Source organism: Lissotriton vulgaris, chromosome 8, assembly GCF_964263255.1.
Source record: "Lissotriton vulgaris chromosome 8, aLisVul1.2, whole genome shotgun sequence".
NCBI classification, from domain to species: domain Eukaryota; kingdom Metazoa; phylum Chordata; class Amphibia; order Caudata; family Salamandridae; genus Lissotriton; species Lissotriton vulgaris.
In genome coordinates this window covers 331,543,355-331,556,013 of record NC_141696.1, presented here as the reverse complement: position 1 = coordinate 331,556,013, position 12,659 = coordinate 331,543,355, and the positions used below count along the sequence as shown (strand labels likewise).

Here is a 12,659-nt window from a genome sequence, read left to right as displayed (position 1 = left end):
GATATTCTGGCCTTGACTCCCTGGCTGAACAAATACCCTGATCATGTGTCCGCTGGGATCCTGCGAGATGGCTTCTCGTATGGCTTCAGGATCCCGGCGGGTGATTTTCGGGGGGCCCCCTCATGCAGAAACCAACTGTCCGTTAAGCACAACCCGGCGGTGGCCGCCACAAAAATCGCAAAAGAGGTTCACTTGGGGCGGGTTGCAGGACCGTTCGGTGAACCACCAACGGCCAATTTTGTGTGTTCCCCATTAGGGGTAGTTCCCAAGAAAGAGCCGGGAGAATTCAAGCTCATTCATAATTTATCTGCACCAAGGGGAGCTTCAGTTAATGAGGCGATCGATGCAGACATTTGCAGTGTGAAGTATGCATCATTCGATGACGCAGTAGTAATATTGAATCTCCTAGGCCCCGGTGCATTGTTAGCGAAATCAGACATTGAATCCGCATTTAGGTTGCTTCCGGTGCATCCCCAGGATCAGCACCTGTTGGGTTTTGCATTTCAGGGGAAGTACTACATGGATATGTGCATGCCGATGGGTTGTTCAATTTCGTGTGCCTATTTTGAAATGTTTAGCTTATTTCTGGAGTGGGTATTCTCGAGGGCCTCAGGGCACCAACATGTAATGCATTATCTCAATGATTTCCTGTTTCTCGGCCCAGCGGGCTCTCGGGACTGTGCACGGGCATTGCGGGATTTCTGCGTGCTCATGCGGGGTTTCGGGGTACCATTGGCGCCAGGTAAGACGGTGGGTCCAACTACCTCCCTGGAGTTTCTGGGTATCGAACTAGACTCCGTGGAGGGTTGCTTCCGTTTGCCGGCGGAGAAGATCGCCAAATTCAGGGCCTCCTTGTTGCAATGTCTCCGGAACGACAAAGTGACACTGCACCAACTACAGCAAACAGTGGGTCAGCTGAACTTTGCATTGAGGGTTATACCGATGGCTCGCCCCTTCTCCCGATCGATTGCCCAGGCCATGGTTGGCCTAAATGAAGGGCACCATCGTACGAGGCTGTCGGCAGAGGTTCGCCAGGACATGCTCATTTGGCTGGCATTCCTGGCGGATTTCAACGGCCAAGTAGTCTGGAGCAAAGCCCCGGCCTCGTCAGCAGAATTAGGTTTATGGACTGACTCTGCGGGCAGTGTGGGGTTTGGCGCGATCCTTGGTAACCAATGGTCGGCCCAGAAATGGCCAGCATGGTGGGAAACAAGTGGTTTGACGAGCAACATTGGTTTTCTAGAGCTATTCCCCATCTGGGTAGCGTGGTCGGCATGGCTAGAACAGTTCCGAAACCGCTTGGTGATATTTTGGTCTGATAACATGACTGTAGTCGAGTGCATTAACCAGCAGGCAGCACGCTGCAAGTGGATATTGCGATTGTTGAAAGAGATTGTGTTGGAATGCTTGATACTAAATGTACAATTCAGGGCAAAACATGTGCCGGGAGTACTGAATAATCCAGCGGATGCGCTCTTTCGTTTCAAAATGCAGGCTTTCAGGGATTGTTTACCCTCAGTGGAGCTAGTGGCAGCGCCATTTCCCGAAGCACTATGGCAAATCGGCGCCCAGGACTACAAAACCTCGTGGCAGCCAGTTTAGTGCCCAGGACAAGAAAAGCTTATGAAGGGGCGTTCCGCTCGTACTGCGCCTTGTTGGGTCCTGCATGGGAGCATAGATGGGGTCAGGAGGGGTCCTTTACCCGATTTTTAGTGGCACTTCATGAGGAGGGCCGGTCGGTGGCAACCGCTAGTCGGTATAAGGCCGCCATATCGTTTATGGCTCAGCTCCAGGGGATTAGGGACCCAGCGGATTCCTTTATAGTCAGAAAGGCGCTGCGCGTCTGGCGGCGCCTAGAGGGTCGCAAAAAGGATACCAGGCACCCGATAGGTTGACAGATTGACCTCCTTGTTGGTCAAACTAGAGGAGACATGCTCCTCACCTAGTGAGGTCGTCCTATTAAGGGCAGCATTTGCGTTGGCGTTCTATGGGGCCCTGCGGGTAAGCGAACTAGTGGCTGCCAACAAAAGGGATATCGATGGGGGTCTGCGCAGGGACCACACGCAAGTGAGGGGGGGGGGGTTCCCTGCTGATCACGATTGCCAGGTCATAGACAGACCAGGAAGCCCAGGGGAATAGCATTGTGTTGCAGCGCGCTCTGGGTAGTCCCTGTTGTCCAGGAAGGGCATGCTTAAACCTACCTAAAACAAAGGTTGACGACATGGGGAGGGGGGGGGGGGGGTTTGGGGAGGAGGGGCCTTGCTGCGACATGCTGACGGCACCCCGTTAACAAAGTTTCAGTTCCAGAGGGTGCTAGCAATCACGATTGCAGCTGCGGGCTTGAACCCGAGTGATTTTGGGACTCATTCATTCAGGATAGGAGCCGCTACAGAAGCAACGGCTGGGGGTCTGCGGGCAGACAATGTTAAACAATTAGGCCGCTGGTCTTCGAATTGTTTCAAACGGTACGTGCGGCTGCACATGTTGTAAGTTACTGAAGAAGTGCACTCACGCTTGTTGTCTTTTGTTTGGATTACAGTTTCACGAGCCTGTGACGCAGGGCGGAAATTGGGACCGGCCCAGTATCAGCTAACCACCACTTCAGGAACAAGGAATGGAAGGCGAGTGGTCTGGGTCGTGGGCCACTCATACGTGAGGCGTGCCGAGGACATATTCAAGACAGGTGATGCGATCCACACATCTGAGAAATATGGTTTCAGGGTGTCCTTCCATGGGAAGGGCGGCCTATGTATTGGCCGACTGCAAAACTTTGTGGAAGAATTGTTAGGGCGTCACAGGTCACCGCCATCAGTAGTCATAGTGCACGTTGGGGCGTCAATGACTTGGTAAGGTTGGGCAGACGAGCTTTAATCGAGCACATACTTACAGCAGTTATTTGGTTAGCAAAGACGCTCCCGGGGTGCACGATAGCGGGGTCACACATAATCCAGAGGAGGGTATGGAGTGGTGGATTGTCCACGACAGCATTGAACCATTCGGTAAAGAGGGTCAACCATAAAATGGAGAAATTGTTTCGCTCTGCTCATCTTCAAAGCATACCTCATGGGTGCATCTGGGGGGACCACTGTTATTCAGACGATGGGGTACACCTGTCCAGTGTGGGGAACAACTTATTGATAGGGGACATGATAGCTTGGCTAGTAGGATTGAGGAGACATAACCTATAGGAGGTGTGGGGGGGCCAGATAGTCGGTCAACTATCTGGCCTGTGGCGGTAAGGTCATGATCGGTGAGCAGTGATTTCAAGGTCCCTAGTGGGGGTGCCACCCATTATGGATGGGAGCGCCCGGGGGGGAGGCGGCCATTGGCCCCTCCCACGGAGGGGCGGCACCCATTACGGATGGGTCGCCCAGGGGGAAAACGGCCATAAGCCCCTCCCAGGGGGAGACGGCTATATGCCCCTCCCGCGAATTTCCCGGGGGCCGGATATCCGCTCCGGCGGAAGAGAGTGCGGGGAAAGGGGGGTCCACGCTGTCCTTCTTACAGATACCCCGCACGGGAACTCGGACGACCTTAAGATGGCGCCGAGTGAAAGGGGGCCCCATGACAAGGGAAGTTACAGTTGGCTACGAGGGTAAAGCCCTCTGTGCATGCGCCACTCACACGTGAGGGCGGGAATTTGGTGATAGGGATCTGACACCGGTTAAGACCTTGCCGTTGGCCCCTAACGATAAATGTACAAAATTCGTATGCAATGCATTATGTCATGATGTTAGACTCTGTTAGGAAAATCTTTGTATTAGAGATTTGTTAAGGTCAGCCTGGATACCTGTCTTCATCAAGTGTAATGAAAGTTGAATTTTGTACAGGATACATGAAACGTTTTAATTTAAAGTTTTAAATTTGGTTTCATATTTTAATAAATACGGCCGGGGGGGTCGTGAGGCCCCCCCTACCTTCCAAAAGTTAAAACTGTGTCTGTCTCCTACCATTGGGATTGGTGGTGTAAGGGGTGGCGGGCATCCCTGACCATGGCACACTTTTTGGGGAAAAATAGGCCAACTCCTGGGGAATATCAGACTTCGACATACCATGAAACTACTTAACCATGTCATGAGTGCTGTTAGTATCCAGTGGATTACAAATGGTTTCCCAGCTAAATTGTTTATGCTTTGGCTTGGGTCAATAGTGCTGCCGAGGCTCCAGCAATGAAGTCACATCCTTCAAAGGACCACTATTTGCACAAGGCCTTTGTATTACTGAGAGGCAGTCAGTCTAAGAAAATGTAAGAAGCATCTTACCTAATTCTGCTTTTACACCACTAATGTCGCAGTCTCTGTAAGCACTTCACCAGAGAAAGGTAGTATATTTCTCATAGGAACAAACACAGTCAATGAGGACTACAACTTTAAAGTTACGTAGTACAGTAAGTGTACGTAGAACAAACTCAGCCACGGAGCAATAAAACTTTTGTTACATCAACAAATGTAAAACTGGCAAAGCCAATAGATCTCACTATTTTATAAGTGATTGGCGAATTGGTGTGGATGAGTAAATGAATTTGAGAATGATTCATGGATCAAGGGGAAGTGAAGAACGCCATTTAAGAGTGACTCAACAGACTTTATAGAGACCAAGTAACCTCCTCCCTAAAAATGAACCGTCTCCCACCCAGTTCAGGTCCACTGTTGGAACGGTCTCATATGGCTTGGTGAGGAGGGAATTTCCCTCCTTGCCAGTCTGTTGGAGTACATTTTGAGTGCACCCACAATTCTGTAGAGATGTGTCCCACTAATGAGCCAATTCTCGAGTGACATTTAGATTTAAGCCACCAGAGTACACAAACATAATCAGATGAAGAATACCACATAAAGGTTGAAAGGTGGCATGGCAGAAAGCACAATCAGGAACTTTAATCCTTCTACTCCTCCATCTCCTGAAGGTCAATGAAAAATCTGAATGCCTCGTAGGTAAAAGTGTCAATGAGTGAATCAGATGACTGACAAAGAATTGCATAACGTGTCAAAGCCTGCCTGCCTTTTACCAAATTTCCCACTACAGACCTCCCCCACAGTTCCCTCTGTTTCTCAGCAGGTTCTCTCGCAATCTTGGTTCCATCAACCTACACCCTATGCCGCAGTGACAACTTGGGTGCTTCTGGTTGGCAAAGAGGTGATCTCCCAGGAGTTAGAAAATGGGTGTCAGTGAAGGGACGGAAAAGTACTCTGCATGGTTATGGACTTGTACCCCTGCCCTGAGTGCCCAAATGTACTGTTGTCTGGATGCATAGTGCTTATTTTTGTTGTTATAGGTAAACACAGATCCTGTGTGTGCACCAGGACATTGGCCTGTCTCATGGATTGCAGTCTTGGTGGACCAGAAGGGCACCCAAAGCACTATCCTCATAGTAGTGGAAGGATACTGCCTTCACCGAGAGTTAAGCAGCACAAGCGTGGTGGTGGCATACTGTATACTGACCGTCCGTCACTGGAGGGAGGCATAAGGCTCACTTACCTTTTTAAAGTTCCACTGCTGTGTGCTTAAATCACCTATTAGCCTACATCAATTAGATTCAAAGTGCCGTGCAGGGCAGGAGTTATGAATGTGTGTATGACTGGGAAGGGTACAGTACAGGGAAAGAACAGTGATGTGCAGTGCATGCATGGCGAGTGAGTGTATGTATACCAGAAAAGAATACATTGCGTGAGAGATGTGAGGTTGTGCAGCGTATGCACAGTAAAAGTATGTGCAGGGTGTATATTTGCTTACGAAAAGTACAATACATGAAGGGTGGAGTGTGTGATGCATGGTGTGTATGTTGTTGCAGAGTATGTGTTAGCAAGTAGCACACAATGGCATAATACAGAAAGGCTACAGTACGGAGCAGTGTGCGCAGAGTGAATGTGTGTGCTGAATGTATGTGTGCCTGGGGTAGTAAAATATATGGAAGTAACACCACTGGTTAGCGTATGTGCATACACTGAGTGCCAGTGTACCTGTAATGGTAAATTACATGGAAGACACTGTTCCATTTTGGGAAGCCTAGGCCTGCATAGTGAAGACATGAAGAGTAGAACTCCAACATAAAACCTTAAACTCCCAAATATTAAATCACATTTGGCGTCTGGAAATGGACTATAAGAAGGGGAGGTTGAGACCCTTCAAATTAGGCATCTTCGATCAGCCAGTCGGGCTATGTGAGGAGAAGCTCTGCAAGACGTATTTCTGTGATCAGGACTGAGGACAAAGGCCTGCTGGGTGGGGACATATCACCCTGGGGTCGAAGACCATCCGGCCTGGAATACCAGCGCCTGCCAAGACCAGTGTGCCCTGTGAGGAAGAGGAAAGGATTGGAGGGAGCATGGTCAAGTGCGGAATTCTGTAGGGTGGACTCCCTGAGCGAAGTGTGAGGGATGGCTGCTGCACCTATCTGTCGCTGCCTTGTGCAGTTTCTAGTCGGCGACCCCCATATGCCAGGAGAGTGCCACTATAAAGATATCCATGAGTGGAGTGCCGTGAAAGGTGAGTGAATCCTGCGCAGTGCCTGTTCCGACGCCTGTAGGCCAGGAGGGCCGCTGTTAAAGTACTTCTGGGTAAAAGAGGTGAGGCATGTGCAGAGTCTAGGAGTGACAACATTTGCCAGAAGGCACTACCGTGGTATGGACTACTGTGTGGTGAGAATGAGACAAAATGTCAGTTCTGTCGGGTATACAATTGCTTTGTCATTGTTGAATAAGAAGCAATGGTAAATAAACAAGTGTGGGACAGCAATTCATGCAAACGATTTTTTGAGGGGGGGGAGAAAAAACACACCAATCATGAATCAATCAAAAGGTTTGTTGTATTAAATAGAAGGAATCACTTTTTATACTCCTAACATTCTGTACATGACACTAAGGGGCTGTCACAAAAACAAAAAGTGGCACACGTGTTGAAGTGACAAAGTGCAACAAAGAGCTGGTAGTGAACAAAATATATACAGTGCAGTATTACTGGGTAAAATGGTCAATCAAATGGCATTCATCCCTAGGTGAATCTCTGATCCGCTGGGAAGTTAAACCTACTTTTTGACGTGGAGCAGAGAGAATAGGGTCAGGATTTGCACTAGCATGTAGACGTTTCAACCCCAAAGATGTGCTGATTGTTGGTAGTCACCGGGGGTCTTCCTCAGGACGCAATGCACAAAGGGTCAGCCTGTACAATTAAAATGGGGGGGTGGATCTAGAATGGTGTGTTGGATAAACGGAAGTACCATTAAGGTAGGTAGGAGGAAACCTACCGGACAAGGATTAATTAAGAATCGGGATGTCTTCAAAGTGTGGTCCGCTGGGAGTCGGATTCAAACAGGAAATTAATCATGTGGGGTCCTGGTGTTTGTGATTCTGGAACCAAGACGGGTGTGTATGCAAATGTGCAGAGTCACAACGAACGGCTGCATGGGGGGGGCAAGCTGCAGTATAAAATCTGCAAAAATGGAAAATGCCTTAAAAATGTAATCCATCTACCCAAAGCGATGATGCTCATTTGCCCGGGTGAAGGTATGCGACGGCAACCCCCATATACCAGGAGGAGCTGCCATGGTCATGGATTGCTGAGGATTGGGCCGTCACCCAAAAACTGAATTGCGTGACCCATGGGTCACCACTAAGCATCACGAAATGTGCTAGACTCCCCTGTTAGCGGAGGAGGATACCATGAGTGGAAAGAGGGGATCTCCCAAGAGCCCTGCAGTGCCTCCCCCATGCAGCAGACTCTTCCACCAGGATCGAAGCACTGTGCGTGGCCCTGAGGACGCTGCAGTGCCAAGATACTTTTGACTACTTTGCTAAGAGTTGGAGTGGACTCTTGCCTATTAGTAATCATTCCTTGAATGCAGCCATCAGTGAATGGGGAACAACTCCTACCACACTGCGAAGAGCAGGTGGGACAAGGATTTGTCAGCAGAACTTTAGATCCCCAGCCTCAAGAGGAATTTAATATTGTTCATGTATGTCGTAATTCTACTTTTGAATGTGTAAAGTTAGAAATAAAATACTTTAATATAAAAGATACATAGTGATTGGACATCAATGTATTGACACTGTTGCACACTCATCTCTGTTCACTCCCCTGAGGGGGTCTTGGATTACTCAATCATAGCTACCACTCAGACAAGTGTAGAAGGGGTACTTGGCCCAGTTGCTCAGATCCATAGTAGGTCAGGCCCTGAGACATCAGGGGTAAAAGATCTCAACATCTACGGTTGGGGCTAGTAACCCCTGCATGCAACGTGGCCCTCTGAAAGGGGTTCTGACAAGTCCAAGCAACCTGTTACACAGGTCAAGGATTCCGGTACAGGGTTGCCAAAGAAAGTGTTATCTTGCAGCACGCAAACAAGTGTTTATTAGTTTTAGGACCTGCACAATGGTTTCAATTAGCCACAGTCAAGATTTTGCCATGCCCCTGAATTGTAAGGGCACGCTTGAGTACAAGTACAGTGAGGATGCGCAAAGCCTTTTTTCTGGGATCCATGACAGTCCAGGATTACTGGATATTAGCCGTGGTGGTACCATCATTTACCACGGGCGTACCTCGACTTACCAACTTTCTGTACTCCCAAGGAAAGCTAAAGCGTAAGGACCCTAAAGCCTGCATGATGTTCTATAATAACCAGAGTCTGAGGAGGCAGGCACGTGATATAGAGATGTTTTCTTCATATGCTCGGTTTCTCAGAGGAAGGGCAGATATCAGAGAAATGTAAGTGAGGCTGCAGCATGGTGTTGAATGCTGCAAAGAGCAAGAGAGTTGCAAAGAGCAGCGGCTGCAGTGCAGTTGAATGTTGCAGAGTGGGACACAGATAAGGAAGCGGGCTGCTGTAGAAAGTAGGGGGGGGAAAAAGCGATGAGTAGTGCTGTGTGCCTAGGTTCAGCCCCTAGGTCAAGAGAGGTTCAGGGCTTGCAGTTACTTCCTATTTATAGCTTATAGAATTAGATGTAGAAGGCCTGCCTTTTGCTTCTCATGGATCCCTAATCGGCGACGCCAACACCCTTCTTTTTCCGCAGATATCAAAGATCTGCATGTTATTTTGCTTCTGATTCTTAAGGTTTTTTATTAGGAACAAACCAGCAATATGCATGGGAGAACTGATCTCTACGACTAAGAAAAGTACATGGAGTCCCGCAAACCTCGCCCTTTCAATCTAATCGGTGGCGCCCTCGTTTTTTAAAATTTCCTAACATACCTATGCATATATCTAAATTTACCAGGATACGGATGGTGGGGTCGCCGAAAGGCAAGTCTGGGACCATGTATGATAGCAATTGAAAATAGATCCTGGACAACTATTTCTAGCTTAATGCTAGGAAAACTCTGGTCCACTTACCACATGGAGACCCACAGCTAAGATCCAACTTGCTCAGTATAATTATTCACATCTGACCACCAGTGGGCTTATGAACAACTGGAGCTCCACTGTGTAGCCTACTCGAACGTGGCTCGATCCCTCTAACTAAGTAATTGTACCATCTGATGTACCTCTTTATGCATTCACGAAGGATTAATGTTACCCCAGGACTAGAGACGACAACCTTGTTTTGAAGCAGAAGACTGAACTCTTCCCATGGTGACATCAGGGAACAATTCTTGTTTATTTATTGATTTACTGGTTAACTATGGTAATTGAAAGGACATTAGAAGGGTTGTCATTTCAATCGCCATGAGCACTTAGCTAACTATGCGGACTTACTTAAAATGTTCAGTTAGATCGAAGCCTCGCACACACTCAGAATATTTCTTATGCTTCTGATTATTGGTATTGAATACTAACACATTGTACTGATGATACAATATGTATACAGGTTAACATGAGGAAACTATGAATGTATATTCACCTTGGAAGCCCAATAGAAATAGATTTAAAAACAAAAATCCAATCTGTTCAGCAGTTTTGCTTCCACAAAGTGTTGAGTCAGAAGGCTAGACCTTATGGTGTGTATCTGGCAGAAATTTGCCCTTTAAAGAGCAAACGGGTTAATGCCGACTCCTTACAGGCAAAATAAATACAAATAAAATCATAGTAGGAGCAATGATTGGCTTCCGATTGGGCAACTGTAAAACAAATCATGCTGGGTTGTTTCAAAGTCTCATGCATGGACTCCAGACAGCTCAAAATGCAGCAATAAATTTAGCTAGAGGAAGAAGCGAGAACCAAGACTGCGGACTACAGGCACCTTTATCAAGGACTCCTGTTCCCAAGACTTGAAATCTAGACTACTCAATTAGCACAACTTTAACAAAAAAAATTTGAACAGTCTAGCCTACATGCAATGTTTGGACTAAGCAGTGGCCTACGCGTCCTTACAGTCTGATCCTGCAGAGCAGCTCCTAACCCGAAGTCTTGTTGTGGGGCTTACCTTTGCAGCACAGTGAACAGGAATGATGTTCTGATTGTGTCTTGCCCATACTTCTGATGGAACAGCTTCGGTACTGCCATTAGTAGGAGGCTGAAAGAACAATTTACATTGTTACTACACGAAAAGCACATTTAGCACACTAAATTCACAATTATTCTCTATAATCCGTCTGTACTCTAAAATTTCATCATATTGTTTCAACAGCCACATTGGACGCAATAAATATTCTACAAAATGTAAATTTGACTGAGCAAGTTCCTTGCGGTCACCCTTACAAGACAAGGGGGCAGATTTTCCAATCTTGCACGCTGCACAATGCAGCAAGCCACCTCGCAGTGCTGTGTGAAAGGTCAGGAGTGCGCCATATTTAACATTATACAGCACATTCCTGTCCTTTCCTAGTAACGGCACACTTTTGGCTGCCTTGCACAGTGTGCCTGCGTTGTAGGAAGGATTGTTTTTTTGTGCAGGAAGGGAAACTTTCCTGCACAAAAACAATCCGGAGAGGCATTTTCCTCTTTCTGTGTGCACTAAAAAAATGCAGCACACATAGAAAGCCGAAAATACGATAAATAAAGATATTCCTCCTTGTTACGCCTCACCTGGGTAGGTGTAGCATTTTGATGTATTTTGCGGTATACCACTGATCTGGGACTGCGCTAAAATCCAGGGATGGATGCGTGTGAACAACCATGCTCCACCCAAGAGTTGCCTCCCTAGGGCATAGTAACGCAGTGCAGCGATTTGTGCTGCCTTGCGTTACTCTAGATGTATTAAGCCATGCAGGGCCACGCAAGTGGCCCTTCGTGGCTTGATAACTCTCACTTAGGTTTTGTGTTGCCCTTGTGACCTCTTGCATGGCGCAAGGCAGACGCAAAACCTTGATAAATCTGGGCCTAGATTTCTGAGATGCAAAACTATCCTAGTTTTGGTCGTCCTACACAGCTCCTGCCATATTCAAGAAAAGAGCAGGAAAAACAATTCTTCTCACCCACACAATAAAGTGTATGACCACGTGGGAAATGAAAAGGTGCAATTCTTATACAATGTGTCCATGGGGAAACTTCTGAACTCCCTATTCAAGGCTAATAAAGGCACTGTATTTTAGTAACAGATGTGAATGTCTTCAGTGAAAGAGTGCTAGTAAGTTAGTGGAAGAAATCAGGCTATTGTGATCTTTGACAGATAGGGTAGCCAAACATTTTTGGGGCATTCCAATTTCCATCACTTTTTTCCTATTCCAGCACTTAAACTGTCACCACATGTGGAGTGAATTTCTCACATCAGCTCCCTGCTTTTAGCCAGTGCTACAGCGTGACCGTACCCCAGGCAAAGCAATTTTATTCTTAAGTGCCAATTTCTCTCCACCCATAGAACTTGCCATCAAATACTCCAGAATCATTCTCACAGATTGCGATAGATCAAAAAGAAGCCTGTGGGTAACCTACACAAGGAATCGTCACATGGTAGCTCCTGCCTAGTTCGATACAAGGGGTAAGCACTATAATCTTCTACAGAAGCATGAAAAATTACAAAGAAATAGCTTACAGTGGAACATTTATTCTCCTAGACTACCAGTCAGCTAATATAATAGCAAAAAAAAATGGCAAGGCACCGTACCACTGTGGAGGACTCAGAAGATTTCTATGACCACCTTGAATTTCTTCAGACATTCAGGGGCTCATCACTCTAGCCCAGCATAGGTGAATATTTGCCTTTGGACTTCACAGGGTCATAGCATCTGCAACCCTTTAATACTGTCCAGTCAATACCATGTTTGTATGATTGAGCTGCCCAGTTACTGACCAGGCATTTGCCTATTCCACTGTGAAGTTGTGATAGGGCCCACTGTTATTGGTTCTCCCAGTCCATTTTTGATCAATGTAACAGTAGGTAGTGAGAAGGCAAGAGCCCAGGGTCCCCAATGTTTATTTTAATTACACAGAAGGGTCTGGCCATAGGCAATGCACTCAAATTGTTCGCACTTCCCCACCTCAGAACAAGGTCAAGAAGCAGTCCGGTTTTAGAAACTCGTTCTCCTCCTGCACTATGATTGGTACCATGACGTCTCACAACTAATCAACTGACCTCGCTGTTGAAGTGCAATGACACAATAAGAGAAAACTACTAGAGTATGAAGGGCTTGTGAAGCCTTCCAGTACAAAATTCTATCTTAGCCCATTAAATACACTCCAAAGTGGCAGAACCAGGGATGGTCTTGGCTCCACAGTTATGAATTCAAAGGACACCAATTATCCCAGAGGAAAAACCTGGCACAAAAGGTGGTTACTGAGGAAGCTGAAAATT

At 47.0% G+C, this 12,659-nt stretch overlaps 1 protein-coding gene across 1 annotated transcript in view; it reads right to left on the bottom strand.

Moving 5' to 3' along the window:
* Positions 1-12,659, bottom strand: part of ATP1B1 (ATPase Na+/K+ transporting subunit beta 1) — a 70,479-nt gene that overhangs the window by 19,533 nt on the left and 38,287 nt on the right. The window contains exon 5 of the mRNA XM_086934089.1: positions 10,353-10,442. Coding sequence (XP_086790215.1) covers positions 10,353-10,442 — 90 coding nt within the window. The remainder of the gene's footprint in view (positions 1-10,352; positions 10,443-12,659) is intronic.